Here is a 16,659-nt window from a genome sequence, read left to right as displayed (position 1 = left end):
GTCACCACTATTCCCGTTATCCCGCGCCCCGTTCAAGATTTCCGGTACCAGAAACCGGGCTGGGAAGCCCAGAATCAGGCTCTGCCCGCCATTCTTAAAGCCCTCCCAACACGGGCCGGCCCCACACGGGGGAACGGGGAACCTACGAATGATTTTGAAAAGAAATTGGATTTGAGGAGGATAAACTTGCAGGACTACGAGATTAAACTGATTGGATTTTCTCTATGGAGACAGGCATGAGCTCGCTTGGCCAAATGGGCCCCTTCTATGCTGAACCAGGACCAGGGTCACGTTCTGGGAAAACTACACTGTTGACGCCGCTTCCCCCATTTGACGTCACAAATATGTGGTCTGCCCATTCCTACACCAGAGCTGTAGTTCACCTTGACCTAAATCTTAATTCAATCAAAACAAACAAATAAACGGGGGCTTTCGGGAGTATCTCCGTCCTGTCTCCAAACGTGACCCCGAGCTTCCCAATGACCCGCCATTTTAACTCTCCGCCCAGGCCTGGATTTTCAGCCAAGGGGGAGGGCGTGATCGGCCGGGCCCGGGATCGGCCGCTGAACAGGCCGCCGGCTGCAATCGGACCCCGGCCGCCACTCCACATGGGCTGGCCGATGAGCGGCCAGCCCGTGGGAAGCGTGCGCCGAGGAGCTCAGCACTGCCGGGGGCGGGGGGGGGGGGGGCGGAAGGAGGATGGGCGATGACATCAACGCGTGGGCATGGGCCAGGGCGAGGGCCAGGGCCAGGGCGAGGGCATGGGCCAGGGCGAGGGCGTGGGCCAGGGCGAGGGCGAGGACCAGGGCGAGGGCGGGGCCAGGGCGAGGGCGTGGGCCAGGGCGAGGGCGAGGACCAGGGCGTGGACCAGGGCGAGGGCGTGGACCAGGGCGAGGGCCAGGGCGAGGGCGAGGGCGTGGGCCAGGGCGAGGGCGTGGGCCAGGGCAAGGGCGAGGACCAGGGCGTGGACCAGGGCGAGGGCGAGGACCAGGGCGTGGACCAGGGCGAGGGCGAGGGCGTGGACCAGGGCGAGGGCGAGGACCAGGGCGAGGGCATGGACCAGGGCGAGGGCGTGGACCAGGGCGAGGGCCAGTGTGAGGGCGTGGGCCAGTGCGTGGGCCAGTGCGTGGGCCAGTGCGAGGGCGTGGGCCAATGCGTGGGCCAGTGCGAGGGCGTGGGCCAGTGCGTGGGCCAGTGCGTGGGCCAGGGTGAGGGCGAGGGTGAGGGCGAGGGCGAGGGCGAGGGTGAGGGCCAGGGTGAGGGCCAGGGTGAGGGCCAGGGTGAGGGCCAGGGCGAGGGTGAGGGTGAGGACCAGGGCGAGGGTGAGGGCCAGGGCGAGGGTGAGGGCCAGGGCGAGGGTGAGGGCGAGGGCGAGGGTGAGGACCAGGGTGAGGGTGAGGGTGAGGGTGAGGGTGAGGGCGAGGGTGAGGGTGAGGACGAGGGCGAGGGCGAGGGTGAGGGCGAGGGCGAGGGCGAGGGTGAGGGCGAGGGCGAGGGCGAGGGCGAGGGTGAGGGTGAGGGTGAACGCTGAAAGAAAGCTCTCTGGAGGCAGAGGACGGTAGACCCAAAAACCGTAAAATAAAGTTTTGAAAATCAGAACAAAAAACTGTCCGTGCATCACCCAGTCAGGCACCTGAACATAGAAGCTGATTAAAAAACGCTGCCCACAGATTTTTATTTTGAATTTAATTTAACAATGGAAACCTCACCCCGCGCGGTGGATGAGCATGGATGAAAAATTTAAAGGCCAACCGTAAGGTTGGACGAGGCCACGAAAAATCGGCGAGAATTGCGCCATTAATGAGCTCAATTGCCCCCCCCCCCTTAATTGTCAGTGGGCACGCTTCTGACTTCTGCGCCCGCCCATCGAGCGAAATATCGGGCGAGCATCAGGATGGCGTCAGGACACTCGCCCACGGTCTTGCCCACATGATTTTACGCCCGATTGGGTCGGGTACACATCCGCAGGACATAAAATCCCTCCCTTGCTCGCTCACTGACCTCTCTGTCCTTTGCCTGCTGCACTGCTCCAGCTAAGCTCTGCCTGATCTCCAGGAGCATCACCTCACCTTTCAGTTGGGCACTTCACAGCCTTCAGGACTCAACACTGAGTTCCACAATTTCAGGCTGTAAACTCTGTCGCCTTATTTTGTCGACATTGCTTGTTTTGGTTCTTCCCTTATTTTTGCTTTCAGACAGCAGCACCTGCTCCAGGCACATCTTTTGTTCTTTCTCTTGCCTCAGCACCTTTCCCTTTGACCCCGGAAGACCCAACCCCTTCTGTCCTTCAATCACTCCCGTCTCCCACCCTGTCGCAGACCTTCTGTTTGTCATCGTCCCACCTACCCCTTACTCAAAACCTATCACGTGTTTAACTTTTCCCAGTTCTGATGAAAGGTCATTGACCTGAAACTCTGTTTCTCTCTCTCCACGCACGCTGCCTAACCTGCTGAGCATTTCCAGCATTTTCTGTTTTTATTCCAGATTTCCAGACCCTGCTTTTCAATCAATGCCTGAGGATAACTGGAGAGTGATGGGGTGAGACAATCATTTCTCTTTTTTATCTCAGTCAGCATCTTCCATACACTATTGGTGATTTACATAATTCTGTCCTGCTTAGGGCTAGAGAGAGAGAGAGAGACAGAGACCCCAAAAATACAGATCTGCTAAAGGGTTCTATTACCTTTGGTTGTTAAATCTAAGCAGTAGAGCTTTGTAAATTCTCTATGGTGCTGTGTTCAGCTACCTGCTGCTCTCAGGTCTCCCATCTCCCGTTGCAATTGAAATGCACTGTATACCAGTAAATCCTGGTTGTAACATTACTGACAAGAAACATTGCTATTTTGTCATCAGTGACTTAGAAGGTGCCAACATCTTACAATGATACTGAGATACCAGCTGTCAAATTGAACTACGTTCAGATAGGTTCAGATCAAGTAGATAGGCATTCAATCAAACACTGAGAAAAGATGTCTCGTATCAAACATATTTTGCAACGGAGCTAAAAATTCAAAAATGGGCAACAATAAAAAAGTCTTTCAATCACTGTCTGCATTCACAATCGCTGTAGTGCACGATTTATTCCACACATTTAACTGAAATTGCAAGATATTTGAATGACCAGTAAAACCAGGTGACCCAGTTCACTTTAGGGAAGGAAATCTACCGTCCTTTCCTTTCCCAGTCTGGCCTACATGTGACTCCAGACCCCGGAGCAAGGTGGTCGACTCTTAACTGCCCCGTGGAACGGCCCAGCGAGCCGTTCAGTTCAAGGACAATTAGGGATGGGCAACAAATGTTGGCCTTGCCAGCGATGCCCACATCTCATGAAAGAATAAGGGAAGAAAAGCCAAAAAAGGCTTGCATTTCTGTAGAACCTTTCTTGACCTCTGGACATCTCAAAACACCTTGCAGCCTATTAAATGTTTTGGAAGTGGGGGTCACTGGTGTAATGTAGGGAATGGGCTGGCCCTACGGACAGCAACGTGGACAAAGTCAGATAATCTGTTTCCGTTGTTTTGGTTGAGGAACTAACATTGACCAGGACATGGGGAAAAGCTCCCCTGCTCCACTTTGAAATGATGGCCGTGGGATATTTCACCTGAGGGGGCCGGCAGGGCCTAGGTTTCATCTGAAAGAAGGAACCTCCGACAGTACAGCAATGAGGTGTCAGCCTAGATCTTGTAAGTAGACAATGATGGGTGCTCAGGTAACATCTTTCGCATTGAAAATCTTAATGTGCCACACAAACAGTTTTTAAGCAGGTTGCCCATGAGATTTGGGGAGGTCAAACAAGGCAAAGGATTACACAAGCAATGGGAGGATACTGAGAGGCGTGAAGGAAGTGAGGGGCCTTGGAGTGCATGTCTTTTGATCCCTGAAGATAGCAGGACAGGTCGATAAGGTGGTTAAGAAGAGATACGGAATCATTTCCTTTATTGGAATATAACAACAGGAAGGTGACGCTGGAACTATATAAAATACCAGTTAGGCTACAGCTTAATTACTACGTGTAGTCCTGGTCACCTCATTACAGAAAGAATGTAAAAGTGCTGGAGAGGGTACAGAGGAGATTTTCGAGGATGTTTCCAGGGCTGGAAAATTGCAGCAATGAGGAAAGGTTGGATAGACTGGGGTTGTTCTCCTTGAGATACAGGAGGCTGAGAGGGGATCTAATTGAGGTGTACAAGGTTGTGAGGAGCCTGGATAGAGTGGATGGGAGGGACCTAATCACCTTAACAGAGAGGTCAGTGACCAGGGGCCACAGATTTAAAGTGATTGGTAGAAAGATTAGAGGGGAGATGAGGAAATATATTTTCACCCAGAGGATGGTAGGGGTCTGGAAGTCACTGCCTGAAAGGGTAGTGGAGGCAGAAACCCTCAACTCATTTAAAAGTTGTCTGGAGCTGCACCTCAAGTGCTGGAACCTGCAGGGCCAAGGACCAAGTGCTGGAAAATGGGATTAGGCTGGAGGGGCCCGTGTTTTGGCCCGGACAGATACGATGGGCTGAGTGGCCTCCTGTGCCATTAAAATTTTCTACGTTTTCTGAGTTTTCTAAATGTTTGAAAGGGAGGAGTGTACAGGGATATGGGGACAGGGCAAGGGAGTGACATTACATGAACTGCTCCTTAGTGGAGCCAGCACAAACATAATGGGCCAAATGGCTTTCTCCTGTACTGTAATGATGCTATGATTCCATGAAGGATGAATGCGATCATATTTTTTAAGCGAGAAGTTGAGGACACCCGGAGAACTTTCTCCTCCGATCTGAATAGTGTCATGGGATGGTAAATATCCTTGTAAATCATTGCAACAAGGAGATAGGATCTCACCCAAAGAATGAAGTTACTGAAGCAGAAATAGCCATCAATAACAGACCAGTCACCCATCATGGGAATCACATATTAAATAGAAGAAGCACAATATTTAAAGAGGATAAATGACTCAAAGCAGCATCTAGTGAAATCAGGTTGTAGAAACCATCTGTATCTATTAATCTAGGGAAATTGCAAGGGGGAGTACTTAGGCGAGCATAATGCATCTCTAGACTCTCCAAAAACTTCAGAATTAAAAGGTGTTTTCTTGGCTAAAGTTACAATAGAGATCCTCTTCTTACAGCCAGTATTATTGATATATTGTGTCTCTCAAAATAGCGTTGCAACTGTTAAAATTATTAGGATTATTAGATTATTATATTTTGGGACTGTAGAGTAAATGAAAGGGGTCTTGTGACCAGGTCTGGAGTCCACCTGACAGTAAGTTTGGGTGTTAGAGATCGAAGGAAGGCTTACGATTGTTTTACTGAGAAGAAAGTGCAAGGTATTTATGCTTGGAGACGATGGCAGCAGTTTCTGTGTTTACATCAACTCCGAGTCTCCCTAAGTCCCGGAAAAGTGTAATAGGTATCAAGTTACAAACAGTTATGCTGTAAACTGTACATTCACTCCTAAGATGAAAGGGAGTTGGGATCAAGGATAAATAATTAGCATTTCTACTTAGGTGCAAAGCTGATGTGTTTCCTGTCGCCATGGGAGAGGATAATGGAAGTCATTTTTGAGATCAGGCTACATGCTTCCTTACAAAACAGTGAATATCACAGCGAGACAGCAGTTTCTTTTTACGGTTTGGTCTTGGGTGGTCTGCAGCCAGCTGAGAGGTAGAGCAGGAAACAGAAGCAGCCAGTCCCTGTCTGAAAGCAGGGAAAATGCTGGACTCAATGGTTCACCATGCAAAGTGTAATTGGAAGTTCATGCTCAGATTAAAGACTGAGTTCATGAGGATTTAAGAGAGGCTGGAAGATTTGCCTAGCTTGGAGCTAGAAGAAGGAATCGACAGTATAACCCTCACAGTGAAAGTCGGTTCTGGGATTAGAAGTTACCTGGCTGGGACAGTAAAAGGGAAGCGACCCATTAGAAGCTGATTGCATAGGAACAGTAAATTAGTTGGAGAGTGCCAGGTGTGTTGCGTAAAAAGGAACCATTTTTTTCTGTAGTTTAAAGTATAAGTTGCCTACAAAAAGAAAATATTGTTTAGTGAGTAATTTGTTTTAGTCATTTGTTACAGTAAAAGTTTAAACATGTGACATCCTGACGTGTCAGCCTTTCAGCAATTAACTGGAAGTTCAGATTTATTTTTAAACATTATTGGTCTCTATGGATATCATAACGTGATGTCAATACTTATTCCTATTGTATCCCAACTGCTGTTAATCGCCTAATCTTGAAAATATACTATCTACATTGAGATTTGTGCTCACATTCTACTTCCTGTAGTTTACACATGATAAAACATTTGGTTTGCAATGTAAAGGCCCATCACTATTCTACTGCTCCTCAGACCAAATTGAACTGGTTATGTATGTATCACTTCAGTTTCTAGTGCAGCTGTGAAATGTGGCCTTCTGGAACACTTACACTTATTCCTAGTAACTAGGTCCTAACTATTTACAGATATTTACAGATAATACAACAATGTATAACATCCACTATTCAATTACTGACTTTGACAAAATGATTTGCAGGATCACCTGACATGTCACATGACCCTGCCCAACTTATTTAATGGCCCCTTAATGAGCTGTGTACTGGATACTACAGCTACTTTACGAGAGGTTATATTATATTATTGATGAAGAAATATGAATGAATTGCTTTGAGAGTGTACATCCGGGGTGCACTGCAGTCATGTGCCAGGCAATGATGTATCAGTCTATCCATTCACCAGACGCATGCAGAGCTACACCTCCCTTCCTCAAAAGGCGGTGGAAACAGAGTCTTTAAATATTTTTAAGGCAGAGCTACATAGATCCTTGATTAACAAGGGGGTGAAAGGTTATCGGGGTAGGCAGGAATGTGGGGTTAAGGTTACATTCAGATCATCCATGGTCTTATTGAATGGAGGAGCAGGCTTGATGGGCCGAGTGGCCTCCTGCTTGTATGTTCGTATGTTCGTATGTACTTATGTTTCTATGTTTGTTCAATGAAGCTCCAGCATTTGATTCTAATGCATGATTATTTCTAACTTATGGGAACCAGAAGACATAACACTGCACGCAAAGTGTTCACCTGCCTCTTTGATTCCCGTTCTCAGACCCTGAACCAATTCAAGTGAAGGGAACCAGCGGGTGTCTGGTGAGACGTAGGCCCTCAAACTTAAGGAATTCAAAGAAGTAAAATACTCAGAAACAATAACTCATCTGATCCACTGGGCTGGGTTTTCCCAAAAGCTAAAACAGAATTACCTGGAAAAACTCAGCAGGTCTGGCAGCATCGGCGGAGAAGAAAAGAGTTGACGTTTCGAGTCCTCATGACCCTTCGACAGAACTGTTCTGTTGAAGGGTCATGAGGACTCGAAACGTCAACTCTTTTCTTCTCCGCCGATGCTGCCAGACCTGCTGAGTTTTTCCAGGTAATTCTGTTTTTGTTTTGGATTTCCAGCATCCGCAGTTTTTTGTTTTTATTTTTTTTCCCAAAAGCTGTTGGGATCAAATCAAGAATGCAAGATTCAATGTTTAAAAATAAGGGGCTGCCCATTTAAGTCAGAGATGAGGAGAATTTATTTTCAGTCAGGGGGTAGTGAGTCTTTGGAACTCTCTTCCTTAACAGGCAGTAGTAGCCGAGCCTATGAATATTTTTAAGGCAGAGCTGGATAGGTTCTTGATTAACAAGGGGGTGAAAGGTTATCGGGGGGCAGGCAAGAATGTGGGGTTGAGGTTACATTCAGATCAGCCGTGATCTTACTGAATGGTGGAGCAGGCTCGATGGGCCGAGTGGCCTTCCTCCTGCTTCCAATTCGTATGTTCGCACGTCCTGAGGTGGATGGCAGGGCACTCAGGGGACAGTTACTGTCAGCGACCAATTAAGAGGCCGATACTGGAACCACAGTCCAAATAAGAACCAACAGCTCTGCAGCGTCGACAGCGTTAAGACGCTTTCAAAAGCCAGGTTAGTTCTTTTTTCAATGTCCCTGGACAAGGCAGGCAAGTCCTGCCAATGGGTGGGGTGGGGGGGAACTCTCCAGCGGCAGTGCTGGGGCTGCCTTTGCCTCTGGGGGGTGCCTCTGTGGGCTATTAACGAAAGTCCCCCGGGAACCTACTGGGAGGCTGCCACAATATACCTGGCTCTCCCTCCACGAGACTCTCCCATTTGAGACTGGGGAAGGAGATTTCTTTTTCTCTCAGAGGGTCGTGGAATCCTCTTCCCCAGAGAGCACTGGAGGCTGGGTCACTGGATATATTCAAGGCTGAGTGAGACAGATTTTCGATCAACGAGGGAGTCCAGGGTTGTTGGGGGGGGGGCAGACTGAAAAGTGGAGCTGAGATCACAATCCGATCAGCCATGACCTTATTGAATGATGGAGCAGGCCTGAGGGGCTGAGTGGCCTACTCCTGCTCCCAATTCTCCTGTTCGTGCCCTCCTGTGCAGCAGGCGCACACCCTGACACCGGTTAATGCCGTTAGGGGCGTGAAGTTGCTGTTAATTGGCCGATTAAATATTTTAATTGGCCAGTTAGTTACTTTAATTGGCCACCTGCTTCTGATTGAGGGCTGGTCATGCCGCTACCATTCCCGCCATTGACAATATCCTGTGGCAGCAGGAAAATGTCAGGCACCCCTTCCAATGCCGCCTGCCAATTTTTTATGAGGCACCCCCGCCCCGCCCCCCACCAACCCCCCTCCCATCCTCCTCTTATTTAGCCCATTGCTTTGGATCCAAGTTTTCTCTCTGCTCCTCCCAGCTCTTCTGGTAGGTTTGCAATGTATTCAAGGAAGCTAAAGAGTAAAGTTTATCTCTCACTGAAAACAGCACTAACTACGATAGGTAGGATCACCATTGTTCGATTTGAAGCTTACTTCCAAGTCACTGTGACCTGGGTTCACTCCTGTGACACGTACAAAAGCTAAATTTGGGGTCCAAGGTAAACTCTGAAAGCATTCTCAGCTACGGAGTCCCGAATAATCAATGGGTCATTTGAAAGCTGCTCTTTAACATCCAGCTCCCAACTACATCAGATCCCCGTTACAAAGTTTAATCACCAATAAATAGCAAATAAACCATCAACACATCCCTATGATTTAGGCTTTTTCCTTTTAACACACTGTATGAAATACTTGGGCAGTTAAAGCCAAATACAAATTGAAGACCAAATGGCGCACCCTGTATTATTTTTCTATCAAATTGAGGGGAGTAAATTTTAATTCATAATCAATTTGTTTGTGATTTATATGATAATGCTCCACAAACTATAACCATCTTGTCAGAGATCCATTAGGTTACATATATTCTGATGATATTTAAAGACTTGCAATAAATTCCCTCTATAAAAATTGATTGCCCTTTGATGTTCAACCAGACAGAATAGAGAGGGTCCATGTCCAAATCTGGTGTGTGCTGACGAGCAGTTCTCATTTGACATGGTGATAATGATGCTGTGATTTCCCTCGGCATCTAAACAGGGAGACAATCAGCCAGGATCTTCCTCAGTGCTGATTTGCCCCACCAGAAACTCCTTTCAATGGAAAACGTACAGGTGCTGCCTCCGAGGTCCAGCAGCTCATCAATATTTCACAGATTCACGGCCATGGAGTCATTACGGCACAGGAGGCCATTCGGCCCATCAAGTACATGCCAGCTCCCTGCGGAGCAAACCCTCCAGCCTCGTTCCATGCAACCCTGACAGTGTATTTCCTTCAAGCGCCCCATCCTGCTTCCTTGCAAAACCGTTCATCGGGCAGGATTTTCCAGGCCCACCACCACTGACCCCCGCCCCGGGATTGTCCAGCGCCCCCCCACCTCCGAAAGTGACCGGACTTTTTGGCTGGGCTGCCAAATCTCCGGCGGTGAAGTCACAGAGGACAGGGCACGTGGCCTGTTTCTCAGGCCTCTTAAGGTCGAAGGTCACTGTCAAAAGAAAAATCCGAGGGGAAACGTGAAATCTTTTCACGCGGCGAGGTTATGGTGCCTGACAGGGGTGGTGAAGCAGATTGGACGGGAACTTTCAAAAGGGAATCTGATACATATTTGAAAAGGAGAAATGTGCAGGGGAAAGAGGCAGTGTTGGGGGTGGTGGGTGGGGGGTGGGGGGGGGGAATGTGGGTGCGGGTTACTGGGACTAATTAGGTAGCTCTTTTAAAGAGCTGGCACAGGTACAATGAACACAATGGGCTCCCTCTGACTGATGATTCGAAAGCTCCAACACGATGAACAGATATTACTGCACTCATTAAAATCTGGAAGAAGGCCACCTTGGCATATTGGCGTATGCAAAAAGAAAATCATCACCCATGCCCCATTTCTGAGTCAGGTGTTATCTCCTTTGCACATTCAAGTAAAGGGCTCCAATGTCTGTTTGAATGTTCCTCTACAACATTGGGTTTCCCTGAATAATGCCACGCCCCTGGTCACATTTGTTGCCCATCCCTAATTGCCCTTGAACTGAGTGATTGCTAGGGCCATTTCAGAGGGCAGTTATTAGTCAACCACATGGCTGTGGGTCTGGAGTCACATGTAGGCCAGACCAGGTAGGGATGGCAGATTTCCTTCCCTAAAGGGACATTAGTGAACCAGATGGGCTTTTACAACAATTGACAATGGTTTCATGGTCACCATTACTGATACAAGCATTTCAATTCCAGGTTATTAACTCAATTTAAATTCCACCAGCTACACATGGTGGGATTTGATCCCGTGTCCCCAGAACATTAGCCCGGGTCTCTGGATTACTAGCCTAGTGACATTACCACTACACAACTGTCTCCCCTAAGATAGGGGAGGAGCTAGAGAAAGATACAAGTTCAAGGCTGGATAGGGGGAAACATGAGAGGAAATTTGGGGTCAGGTGAGCTAGTGGAAGGGCGGGACGCGAGAGAGGTAGCTGATTGGATAGCAAAGAAGTCCTTGCACTCATAATCGGAGGTGAGGGTTGCAGGGAGAGGGGAGGGGTGGGCGGTGAAGAAGACCATTTTCAGTAGAGGAAAGAAGTTGCCAGTGACCTTTGCATTCCAGAGTGATCCTGGAACAGTGAGCAGTTACAGCAGACGAGATCAAGACCCAATAGCGTGTTAAATGGCCCAGCCAGATTTGGCATCCGACAGCTAGACCAACTAAATGTACTTGAATATATTAAATCAAGGAAGACAGAGGTTAAAGAACACTTCCCTTTTGTTATTTGTAATAGATTTTTGACGGTAAAATGCAATTTAATTTCTAAAAGCAATCGAAAGGCTTGAAGTCCATGGTCCCATTCTGCAAATCTTGACTTCATTTAATAAGCAAGCCAGGAAGATTTAAAGTATAATTGTGGCACTTGTGGTCATGCCAAAATTGAAAAAGCTTATATTCATTGGGATTATTCACCCAAAAGTCATTAAAATTAGACCAGAGCTCATTAACTATAGACCATTTAACAAAATCATCAATGTCTTCCATCTCATTACAGCAAGAACACAAGGGACAATTCAAATGGAATGCATTATTGTAAAGCTCACTGGACAGATAATATCTCCATAATTTTAAAGTAACTCTCCCATCTTATTAGAGACAGAGTAACTAAAATTGCAAATTTCAATTAAAAGTTTCATGTGCGTCTTAAAGCGAATCCACCGAAATTCATATTTGGCAGAAGAACAATGAGTACATTTCAAATAAACCTGTTCAATTTGAAGTTGAAGATACTGCTCTGATTAACAGACACATTAGTCTTATGACTGAAGCATAAACTCATATTAATTAAAGGTTTTTGGAAATGTATCAAAATTGCTGTACCTGTCCCTTCATTAGGCACAATAAAATAAAATCTAATCTAAAATGCCACAAAAATTTCTATTAAGACTCAGTTTGATGATATCAGTTTGTTGACAAAGTCCCACTTGGAGATATTAGTTCTACAGACTAGAGCTATTCTGTTTTTAATCACCAATGCCTGAATAGATGTAGGAATTAGATGCTTTTAAGTTCTCTGGGGTAGAGTGGAAAGGCCCATTCAGACAGAGGCCCCATTCCTGTAAGGCAGTGACCCTTGTTAGAGGGTACACTTCCCCCCCACTCCTTTACTCTTCCATGGGATGTGGCAAGACCAGCATTTATTGCCCATCCCTAATTGCCTTGACACACCATTTCAGAGGGCAGTTGGTCTGGAGTCACATGTAAGCCAGACCAGGTAAGGGACAGCAGATCTCCTCCTCCCCTATAGGGGCAGTAGAGAACCAAATAGGCTTTTACAACAACAGTTTCATGGTCACCATTACTGAGACTAGCTTTGAATTCCAGATTGAATTTAGACTCTACCAGCATGGGATTTGAACCCCATGTCCACAGATCCCCTGGATTACTAGCCCAGTGACATTACCACGACGCCATCATCTCCCCCACATTTGAGTGTATGGATTTTGGAGTTGGTCAGTGTTGTGTTATCTTCCATAAATCAAACATCCCCCTGACAATAATTACCCGGCCTCACAGATGGAATGCTGTCTGCGAGCACCAGTGAAATGTTACCCTAGTAAGAGTCAATGCTTTTGGGACAAGAGGGAATAAAACTGAGAGAGAAGATGCTTTTATCACATGCTATGATCCAAAAAGTCGCTCAGAGTTTATTCTGAGGCTTTCGAAACAAGCATCAAAGGGGGAGGAGGAAGAAAGCATGAATAAATCAGTCAGTTACTAAACAAGTCTCATTTGAAACAACGTGTATATAAAGCACAAAGGCGTCGTACATGTGGGAGAAAAGAATGTACAAAGAAAATTCCAAAATCTGACTTAAACAAGTTATCGATTGGGTATTTGTAAATTCACATCAATTGTTCTACTGGCCTGTGGTTGCAAATCTTGCCTCTAGTATTTGCCATAACCACAGCACCTATTTGCAATCCCTCAGATGCTGAAGCATAATGACCATTGCCAACAGGAGGCAGCCTATAACCACCTTTCTTTGACATTCAATGGCATTACGATCGTCGAGCTCCCCATCGTCACTTCCTTTTTGAGGGAGGAGACACCATTAGCCAGAAACTCAGCTGGATCAGCCACATCAATGTCATAGTTACTACAGCAGGTCAGCGCCTAGATATTCTGCGATGAATGGCTCACCTCCTGGCTCTCCAAAGCTTCCCCTCCACCTAGAAGATACAAGTCTAATGGAAGACTCTGCATTTGACTGGATGAGAGTAACTGCAATAACACTCAAGAAGTTCAATGCCATCCAGGGCAAAGCAATTAGTTTGATTAGCACTTCACCAAATAGCCTACACGTCAACCAAATTCTGCCACCATTGCTGCCATGCGTATGGGTTACAAAATGCACTGCAGCAATTTGCCAAGGCTTCTTTAACCATCTCTCCCAAATGCACAACCTCTGACCCCCCCAAGGGCAGTAAGAACGTGTGAACATCAGCATCATCTTCAAGTTCACTTCGAGTTGAATATACATATAACACTTTCCTTCATCATCACTGGGTAATCACTGCATCTCCTTCTGACTCAACGGCATTGAGAGAGCACCTTCACTGCATGGACTGCAGGGGTTCAAGAAGAGTGCCCACCACCTTCTCAAGGGCAATTTGGGATGGGCAATAAATGCCAACTTTGCCAGTGGTGCCCACATCTGAAGAATTAATTTAAAAACTGAACTCAGAGACGCCTCAATCTGGAATTCAGAACAGCGGAGTACCTTTTACAAGCCTTTTACGAGAGCGAAGACTCAGGCAAGAGCCGGGAGACAACAGGCTTAGTCGAACTGGACAAGGAATCAGTCCCTTAGAACTCTAGATTGTCACAGACCCTTCATTTATTCTGTTTGATACAAAATGTACAAGCAAACTAAATAATTAAATGTGTTTATCAATTCAAAATTCAAGTGGCTGTTCAAGAAATGCCTCTTTCAAAATGAAGAGAGCTGAGGGTTCTGTTTTCATTGCTTAGTAGGTTGTCTCATAATAAACGAAGCTTAAAGTAAAACATGCATTTTTTTTTTACTGCTAACATTGGATGCATGGAGGTAGATTTTATGGTGGGATGGCTTACCTGGTCGGCACTGCGTCAACTAGAAATCTGGCTGCCTCGCAGCATTAATACACTGGGAGCAGCCTTCATTGATTTTGGGTGGGAATTCTGGCTCCCATTTGGGAGTGCCTCAGATGAGCACAGGGGATCCCACTAAAGAAGGGACACCCTCCCCCTTCTTGCCCACCATCAGCCCGTGCATCGAAAGCTGCCCGAGCTACCCGCCTTGCTTCAGCCTTCTCCTGCCGCATGGGGGAGCCGGGATGAGGTCCTTAAGTGGCCATTAATTGGCCATTTAAGGCCCTCAATAGACCCATGGCTGGGAGGGAAGCCTTATGCCCACCCCACCCAACGGAATATGGGAGACAAGTTGGAGGTGGGTGGGAAGGCAGTGGACAGGCCACCCGTTTTATTTTGCGAGTCCTCCCAACCCCACAACCCACCTACCCCTTCAAGCACAGCGGCTGGGGTTACATAAAGTTTACCCCATAGATTGTTTTAAATGCATTAAAAAAAACTCATTGAATGTATTGTCATTTATTTTGATGAAATACATAATGTATCGCATTTCATATTTGTTAAGCTACTCAACCGCTCCATATTATTTATGCTATATGGAGATTGCAGAACTATTTGCTGAAAGAGCCAGCACAAGGGAATAATGATATCAAATTAAGCATAAGGAATCTTGGACGGAGAATAGGAGAATTTGTTTTTCTACACAGGAGGTTGAGAGGCTATGGTGGATCAACACCAGCACAGACTGGTCAAGTTGAATAGTCTGTCACCATATTGTAATTACTGGGGAAAATTCTACTCAAGTCTCAGATCACAGGTACTCATCAAGGTGAAGGCCTGATCACTCACAGGCCTTATTCTCTCAATGACTCAGACATTAATTGAGAGAATCTGCTCATGGACTACTCATCTCTGCATAGAATGTTCCAGTACAGAAATAGGCTACTCGGCACATCAAGTGTTTTTCCTTTCATTTTTTTTATTCTTTTATTTATTAAAATGGTTGTTACTAAAAAAAAACAATTACACAGGATGAGACTAGAATGTGAATCAGCCATAAGCTATTGCAGATGCAGAGAACTTTGAAATAGGAAATACGTAGTGCTTGAACAAGTGCCACATTAACGGTTATGGATGTAAGTTGAAGAGACCAATTAGATTGGATGGCTCAAATTCCTGGAAGTCCCTCCCTAACAGCACTGTGGGTGTACTTACACCACATGGACTGCAGCGGTTCAAGAAGGCAGCTCAGCACCACCTTCTCAAGGGCCATTAGGGATGGGCAATAAATACAGGCCCATGAAGTGCATCTTCAGGAGATCTATGGTCCTCTCTATCACCACCCTTGTGGAGGTGTGACTCCTATTATAACGCTGCTCTGCCTCTGTTCTTGGGTGGCGGAGAAGCGTCATAAGCGTCAACGGATAGCCCTTGTCACCCAGCAGCCATCCATTCAGCCGGGCTGGAGCACTGAAGACCCCCGGCACATGGGAGTGTCTCAGGATGTACACATCATGAGAGCTTCCTGGGTACCTTGCACAGACTTGCAGAATCTGCATCCTGTGATCACACACCATCTGGATGTTAATGGAGTGGAATCACTTCCTGTTGACAAAGGCACCCGGCTGACCCGCTGGTGTCTTGATGGCCACATGTGTGCAGTCGATTGCACCCTGGATGTGGAGGAACCCAGCAATCACTTCAAAGCCTCTGGCTCGCTCAGCCTGGCTGGCCTCGTCCATACAGAAAATAATAAAGGTCATTACTGCCTGAACAGAGCTTCTGTCACCAGTTTGATGCAACTGTGGACAGCTGATTGGGAGACTACACACAGATCACTCACTGAGCCCTGGAAATAGCCGGAGGCATAGAAATTGAGGGCCACTGTGATCTTCAGAGCCACTGGCATGGAGTGTCCACCCACACAGTCGGAGTTGATCTCAGGCCCAATCATCTGACAAGTGGAGGTCACAATTACCCTGGAGAGGTAGAACCTCCTTCGGCATTGCACCTCTGACGTACTGAGGTAGCTGCAACACCGCCTGTAAACCCTAACAGCAGGATAGTGGCGTCTTCTGCGGCCCCTTCCACCTTGGACTTCCTGCTGGCCCTGCGTCCCTTGTGTCTGCGCCTCTCCTCCCACAGGTCCCTCCCCTGGAAGCTGCACAGGGACACCCAGCCTCCTCTCCCTTCTGCCCCTCTCTTCCCCCTCAGAGGAGGTGCATCCAGTGGAGAGCACAATCCTTGTTACCCGGGTAACAGAAGGCTTTCTGATACCTGGAAGGGTCCACACGGTCAAAACCCTCCAGGGGGGCCCTGGAGACACCAAGGAGTCCTGAAATGAAGCCTGGAAATGCTATGAATGAAGCTCAGAAATGAGATAAAGCTGTCAAGTTCAAATAAGCAACCAGCAGGAAACTGTCTCCTAAACTCCTCACTGCTCACACTGGCAATGCTGCTGACCCTATTTACCCCGCCCTCGGATGAGCTTTTGTAAAATGTGGGCTGCCCGCCTGCCTGTTTTGCCCTTGTGACAAGCGCAAAATCCCACAGGCAACGTACAATCGAGTTCAATTGGATTTTCAATGGCCTTAAGTGGCCTCTTAATTGATGGTGGTCGCGGATCTGCCCTGGAAATTCAGC

The 16,659-nt window shown here is 47.2% G+C and overlaps 2 protein-coding genes across 3 annotated transcripts in view; one reads left to right on the top strand and one right to left on the bottom strand.

Annotated features, from left to right (window-relative positions):
• The window catches only part of ndst1b (N-deacetylase/N-sulfotransferase (heparan glucosaminyl) 1b), a 434,276-nt gene that overhangs the window by 396,923 nt on the left and 20,694 nt on the right, over nt 1-16,659 (bottom strand). The gene's annotated exons all lie outside the window — the stretch shown is intronic.
• On the top strand, nt 707-1,531 carry LOC121281406 (glycine-rich cell wall structural protein 1-like). Its single transcript, XM_041194349.1, has one exon. The coding sequence runs from the start codon at nt 707-709 to the stop codon at nt 1,529-1,531; it is 825 nt and encodes a 274-aa protein (XP_041050283.1).

The sequence above is a fragment of the Carcharodon carcharias genome, chromosome 8 (genome assembly GCF_017639515.1).
Source record: "Carcharodon carcharias isolate sCarCar2 chromosome 8, sCarCar2.pri, whole genome shotgun sequence".
Lineage (NCBI taxonomy): Eukaryota > Metazoa > Chordata > Chondrichthyes > Lamniformes > Lamnidae > Carcharodon > Carcharodon carcharias.
This window is presented reverse-complemented; position numbering and strand designations above follow the sequence as displayed.

What these genes read in the sequence shown, in the direction of transcription:
- LOC121281406 (XM_041194349.1), top strand. Translation starts at nt 707, where the DNA reads ATGACATCAACGCGTGGGCATGGGCCAGGGCGAGGGCCAGGGCCAGGG.